The 7,466-nt window shown below is 41.2% G+C and overlaps 1 protein-coding gene across 1 annotated transcript in view; it reads left to right on the top strand.

The window, feature by feature from the left end:
• The first annotated feature begins 330 nt into the window (after nt 1-330).
• LOC124255656 (hemicentin-2-like) overlaps nt 331-7,466 on the top strand; it is a 58,827-nt gene continuing 51,691 nt past the window's right edge. The window contains exons 1-7 of the mRNA XM_046689550.1: nt 331-447; nt 1,507-1,574; nt 2,599-2,896; nt 3,026-3,084; nt 4,538-4,795; nt 4,983-5,108; nt 7,061-7,339. Of these exons, the coding sequence (XP_046545506.1) occupies nt 1,520-1,574; nt 2,599-2,896; nt 3,026-3,084; nt 4,538-4,795; nt 4,983-5,108; nt 7,061-7,339 (1,075 nt within the window). The 5' untranslated portion in view covers nt 331-447; nt 1,507-1,519. The remainder of the gene's footprint in view (nt 448-1,506; nt 1,575-2,598; nt 2,897-3,025; nt 3,085-4,537; nt 4,796-4,982; nt 5,109-7,060; nt 7,340-7,466) is intronic.

The following is a 7,466-nucleotide window of genomic DNA, read 5'->3' as shown; positions in this document are numbered from 1 at the left end:
CAAATATCAGAAAGAGAGGTGATTTTTACAAGGTGATTTATTTACTCGGACAGCTGATTATGGTTCAAATGTGAAATCAGAATATGAAAGCATTCAAGTATGCTTAATTCACTAAGTACTATGTTTCAAATGTGAATTACTAGTGATCCCAAATGTGAAGTCACAATGAATCATGCTATACATGTAGTGCTACCTATTCCCTCAAACTGCTGTAGTAGGTGACGAATGATTGACGAGTGAAATCGGAGTAGTCGTAAATGTATTGTTCTGTCCGTCTTGTCAACATAAGGCTTCGTGCGGGCCACGCAGTGAACTGTTCCTTTGTCAGGCTGGCATACTGAAGTGACTCGGGTATGTTTACCAACCAGGAAGTAAACGTCACATAACATGGTCTGACCTGACAACACAGACAGAGGAAAACTATCATCCACTAGCCCAGATACAAAGGTGAGACAATCTACTGACTCATGATTTAAACAGAAAACGTTCCTGATAATTACCTAGTCTTCAACAATATCTGGACTATTTTATACAACTATTCCTGTTTACATATATATCTAGTTTCCAACTGTCATCTGCTGACATCGATATTCAGCATGCACTGAACTGATAAGCTAACAACCACACCGTGTGATCTGCCACATAAGTCAAAACCTCCATTGGTAGATCAGTCAGGACAAACTCCAACAAATAGGTCGATATACTACGAGTTATGATAACACGTAACATACCGTATACAAGGCCCTACGTAACAGGCGCGGACACCCGCTCTGTCACATCTGTATATTGTTTTGGGAAGTTTAGCTTGGTGATCAGGTTCACCTGGTCACACATTGAAATGTTTGGTTTTCGGAGGTCTGGTTAAATCACAATGTAGCCTGTACATAGAACATGTGCATAGATTCTCGTGAAGTGATGAGGTGAAAATATTGAGAAATTAGAGGATCTGTCGAAAGGAACCTATTAGTGTTGTTTACACAAAGATAAATATGTCGGTATTCCTTTTCGAAAAAGTTTCATCGTCTAATCATGACCAGTTACTCGTAAACGGTAGTCAGTTCAGTGATATATGGCATATTGCATATCAATTAGAGAGATCATTTTTAAGATGGGCGCCAGACTGAAACATTCTCCAGAGTGGTCTGTACAACCTGTATTGAGTTCGAGTGTTTGGTTAACGTCGCTATAAACAGTATTCCACATAAATCAGGTCAAGTAAACTCAGAGTGGTAGTAAACGTTGGAGTGGTGTAAATGTCAGGTATGCAGCACTTCAAACCCACGAGTACATACATGGTTGTGGGAAGCCGATAAACTACAATCAGAGGGCGCAGACGTGCGTTAGTGACTGGGCAACGAGACCGTATCAACACATAGAATATTATCATAATTCAATACTGGACACACTACATGTCTCATATCTTTCATGGTGACGTTTTTTTTTAAATATCGCAGACCACAACTGAATATGAGAATGGGTATGTTTATTGATATGTTACCTTTTCAGGACACTGCTGTCAATGGCGTTCCTTCGTATTATAGCAACATCTGTGTTTGCAGTTGTCCTGTTGAAAGGTAAATAAGGCTTTAGAGTAAAGATTATCTATGAGTATTAGCAAACAAAATCTATTTCTTAATTAAATACTTCCTGCATCTACTACTCAACATGTATCATTTTCACAGACGTACATAGTGCGTACTAGTATCGAGGGCAGGACCAACGTAAACGGTGAGGGAAGATATTGATATCGATGGAATGGTTTTCGGGGTTTAATAAAGAAGTGTAAAATATAAAGATTTGCCTAGACTGTGATCCCTCATTTATCAGCTAGATATATGTGCCCGCCAGAGACCTGGCACCTATTCCTCATTGTCAGGTGTTGGGGGAGCAGTGAGTGTATCAGTGTCAGGAGGTACAGGGATACCCAACCAGCAGGCTCTGACACTGAGATGCAGCTACACTGCGACACCTGGTGATATTGTTACTTATTTCCAGGTGTTGGGGGAGCAGTGACTGTATCAGGGTCAGGAGGTACAGGGATACCCAACCAGCAGGCTCTGACACTGAGATGCAGCTACACTGTGACACCTGGTGATATTGTTACTTATTTCCAGGTGTTGGGGGAGCAGTGACTGTATCAGGGTCAGGAGGTACAGGGATACCCAACCAGCAGGCTCTGACACTGAGATGCAGCTACACTGTGACACCTGGTGATATTGTTACTTATTTCCAGGTGTTGGGGGAGCAGTGACTGTATCAGGGTCAGGAGGTACAGGGATACCCAACCAGCAGGCTCTGACACTGAGATGCAGCTACACTGTGACACTGTGACACCTGGGGATATTGTTACTTATTTCCAGGTGTTGGGGGAGCAGTGACTGTATCAGGGTCAGGAGGTACAGGGATACCCAACAAGCAGACTCTGACACTGAGATGCAGCTACACTGTGACACCTGGTGATATTGTTACTTATTTCCAGGTGTTGGGGGAGCAGTGACTGTATCAGGGTCAGGAGGTACAGGGATACCCAACCAGCAGGCTCTGACACTGAGATGCAGCTACACTGTGACACCTGGTGATGTTGTTACTTATTTCCAGGTGTTGAGGGAGCAGTGACTGTATCAGGGTCAGGAGGTACAGGGATACCCAACCAGCAGGCTCTGACATTGAGATGCAGCTACACTGTGACACCTGGGGATGCTGCTATTGTGTTCGCATGGAGGAGGGTGGAGGGCAGCTCTACAGTGAACATAGTCAGTGGATCAGTGACTGCTCAGACAGCTGTGTTCCTGGACTCCTGGCAGAGCAAGGGCGTGTTTGTTGGTGACTACACCTCCTCCGTCGACATCCAGCTGCCTGCCAGTCACGTGACCTCCAGCTATGCCGGGATCTACAGGTGTGCAGTGACTGGACTGACAGAGTCTGGTTATGCTGATTTCACTGCCTCTGTGTTGAGTAAGTATTTGACAGCCATTTTAGTGAATGAAGGATAACCCGAGACCTCCAGCTATGCCGGGACCTACAGGTGTGAAGTGTTGTTGCTGCCAGGGTCTGGTTATGCTGATGTCACTGCCTCTGTGTTGAGTATGTATGCATGCAAACCAACAACATGACTTATAAAATGATTGCCTGTTTCATCAGTATAACATGTTTTTTTTAAATGTGTGACATAATCTAATACTTGGTCTATACACTTTATAAAGTGCAGTGCACTGTGCGTATGTATAAAAAAGCAAGTTCCAACTTGACACGAACGAAAGTCTTCATTTCTTTGTAATATATTGATTCCAGCATATACGTTTCAGTGTGGCATATACTGATACGTTCAAGTGCTGTACACTAAGAAGTATACACATATATTCTACACGTTTGATAATGATTCATAAACATGTGATAATGATTCATAAACAGATGCTCATGATATCATCGGAACCGTACAATCCAGTCTGCTTGGACAGAAATGTATGATGGATTATGATACCTTTATTCATTACCTTCCTTTGTTTTCCTGATAATATGATCCAATGATAAGCTCCATAAAATAATGGATACACTATGTATACCAACTGAGTGCAGATGATTAAACACAGATATGTTGTAAATATTATTTAAATTGACACATGTACGGGTTACGGAACTCAAACGTAGAACCCCCACGTCTTCCCTTCAGCAAGCATTATACACCGGATTTGATTCAGTCAAATTACTCCCATATAGATACCTTTCTGAATTATAGATATCAGCCCTTAAGAATCCACAGGCATTGCTTCAGAGTTTGTTTATGACGTGTAAACTATAACACCTTTCGTGCATCAACACATATTTTTAAGAAGCAATTTAAAATGAAATTACACACACGTTGTCTCATGTCAGATGTATATTTATCATAAGGCATTGACCTGTGTTTTCATTAATATGTTTTTGAAAAAAAACATAATTCTTCAACATTAAAATCAATGTGAACTTTTGAACTAGACGTGATTTAAGCATACAGCATATGGAATGTATACTTGTACACATAAACATCTGACCTCCCTTCCACCTACACAAGGAAGGAGTCATCCCGTTCCCTGATATATCAATTCTTTATTACAGAAGTGTAGGTCATCGGCCCATAACTACATAGGTTACATTTACATGGCAAAACATGGTGTGTACAGTATAGATTGATACTTTTTAACATCTTAGATACATTGCATTATAGATAAAGCTAGCTAAGTTATTTATAAGTTTACAATCTGATGATGACATGAGGAATTTGAATTTTGCTTTACTTGTTTTGATACAATAGGTTTTAGGTAAATTGTTGATATACATTAGTACCTACACCAGGTTGGAAGCTTCTCTGCGCTGTCATCAATATACAGCCTCACTCTTCTACCTACACAGTGATTGAGTCATCCCGTTTCTTGATATATAGTAGTACCTACATCAGAAGGAAGCTACCACTATGCTGCCATCAACAGTCGGGGATCAGGCTTAGTCTCAGTTAGTGCACAAACGTATTTAACAACAATTCACTGACTATTTATTTCAGACCCTCCTTCCATATCTGGACTACAGCCAACACAGGCCGTCACAGAGTTCTCTGACCTCAGGATAGACTGTAGCACCTACACCACACCAGGCAACCCTCCAACAACAAGCTACACATGGACCTATGGTGGTTCTACTGTCAGTACTGGGGCTGTACTTGACAGAAGGAACATCAGCAGGAGTCAGGGAGGAGACTACACCTGTACTGCCAGCAACAGTCAGGGATCAGATTCAGGCTCAGTCAGTGTAAATGTACAATGTAAGTTACCCCGATACCTTCACCTATATCTAACACTGTCTGTTGCTGTGATTGTACAGTTTCAGCATATACACATTTCTGTACAGGTAACATGTTGCACATTCTGATCTAATATAGCCACAAAATCTGGAGACACAAAAGTTAACTATCGTCAACTGAATTTAGCAAATTGATTTGTAATCTTTAAATCCACCGTCTATATCTGGACTACCACCAACACAGACTGTCACAGAGATCTCTAACCTCAGGATAGACTGTAGCACTTACACCACACCAGGCAACCCTCCAACAACAAGCTACACATGGACCTATGGTGGATCTCCTGTCAGTACTGGGTCTGTACTTGACAGAAGAAACATCAGCAGGAGTCAGGGAGGAGACTACACATGTACTGCCAGCAACACTCAGGGATCAGATTCAGACTCAGTCAGTGTAGATGTGCAATGTGAGTAGCTGGTGCTAGACAATTCTTAACAGTATTCGTTCTCTACCTTGAAAAATAGACTATAGTCATATGGCGGATCTTCCGTTCTACTGGGGCGGTACAGGACTAGCTACTGTTCTACTGGAGCTGTATTTGGGTTTTGACAGGGGACCAAAGTCTACTTCTGTGAGGTATGACCGTATCACAATTAACATCACCAACTCTTTGAACATGTTTAGTTTCAGTATGCAAGGTGTGACTGCGACGACGTCACTATCTATCTCATCCTAGCTACCAGTTGCATTACCCATTATGCCGCGCGCCATATTGCAACTGCTGGGAATAGTGTGGGCAGCTGGTTTAGAAGAATGCTATTGTTTGCTTTCAGTTATATGTTATATAAATATATATTGAATGTTAATTACTAAACAGATATGCTCTATTGACGTATACGTGCAATCACGTTGACAATATTAGTTAAGTTGGCCCATTACAATAAATTATCAGTTCCGTCAATACAGTTGAATCTATCATTGATCAATGAAAACCAGGAATAGCCTTCTATCACATTTTTCGTATGAGTGAACCTCGGTATATAATGGCACAAAACAATTCATTCACTATTGAAATTATTCACATCTTGTCATGATCGTCCCCAGCTATCAACCATGCAAACGACATTTTTTGGTATGTAAATATATGTCCGGCGAATGGTGAAGCATTTCTAAAGTGAGCCTCTAAAAGAAGTTAATTAAACAGTATGTATGTGTTCCAGCTGACCTCTGAGCTATTGTTTATTAACATTGACAAAATCCACTAATACACGAATACCCTAAATATTAATGTAAGGTGTACATGAGGTGTTGCATACAGCTGACCATTTCTTTATACCACCAGGGTGACTGGGTAGCCTATCAGCACAAGGCCCCGCTGGTCACGTCGAATGCCCGGGTTCAATTCCCCACACGAGTGCAACGTGTGAAGCCACTTTCTTGTATTAGGCGTCGTGGCCTTCAAACACAAATTTGATTTTATATATCTAACGTGCGTGTGTGTGAATTTGTGACAGCAATGTGATATCATACATGAATAATTAACCAAAAACCTTTCCCACATTCAAAGCTGAGTTGCTTGTAAGATTCCGGATGTATCATCCGTTTATGAATCACCCTCAAATAGCGATACCAAGTGTAAGCTGGAAAACAAGCTCGGGAACACGTTAACCGTCAAAAAACATGGAATGCCATTAACCATCATATCTGCGACAGATGCGGCAAATGTGGAAAAACCTCCACATGCCTACCTGAAAACGTTTAGAAACTTTTAATAAGGCATTGAACGTTGTCACCTTGTTCAAACAACGTTGAGGCTCATAAGGGTCGCTATAGAAAGGTCATGCTTGATTGTACCTCAGAAGCTGTGACATGACACCAAAGGATGCGGCCGCTTGAGTAATGCTTAACATGAAGGTATTTCATTCCTCTAAACTTCACGGTTTAGTCAGAGAAACACTTATATAATCACGCAACTAAATAATTTATCAGAAGGGATTAGTTTGTCGACATGGTGGATTTCCCGTAATCACATCGTCACAGAAATGTTCGAAGGAATGTTACAAAAAATGTCTGAGTGCATATGATGCCCTGCCGTGTACACAGATGAAATGTGGCAATGCCAAGATGACAGCTTCAGATATCATTTTTTTACATCAACGATGAAACTACATGTCATAGGCTACACCATACTTTGTATTGTTGGAATTATTGAAATCATAAACAAACAACGTCAATGAAAATCAATGAATATTACATAAACACACACACAGTTGATGTTTCTTTCAGACCGAGCAAGCATACGGACGTTTACCGCCAACTCTGAAAGTGGCTCAGTGACAGTCAACGAGTCTGATACAGTGACACTGAGCTGCCAGGTTGACAGTAATCCAAAGTCAGTCATCAGGTTACTGAATGGATCTGAGGAGCTGACAAGGGCAGATAACTCCCTGACAGCAACATACAGACTGGAGTCAGCAGACTGTAGACAAAGAGGGAACTACTCCTGTACTGCCACTAACAACATCGGGGCACCTGCCACCCAGAGGGTGGAGCTGCTGGTTAAATGTAATATTTATTTGACCATTGTATGTGTATTGTAGTTTATTTAGGTTATAATTTAGCGTAAATATGTTACATTTGGTATTACAATCAACATCTCGTTCAAGTATTCTTTTGATCTTGCAATGTAGTA

The sequence above is a fragment of the Haliotis rubra genome, unplaced genomic scaffold (genome assembly GCF_003918875.1).
Source record: "Haliotis rubra isolate DU_JTF1 unplaced genomic scaffold, ASM391887v1 Scf605, whole genome shotgun sequence".
Classification (NCBI taxonomy): Eukaryota; Metazoa; Mollusca; class Gastropoda; order Lepetellida; family Haliotidae; genus Haliotis; species Haliotis rubra.
The sequence above is the reverse complement of the archived record's forward strand: the minus strand, read 5'-3'. Positions and strand labels throughout refer to the sequence as shown.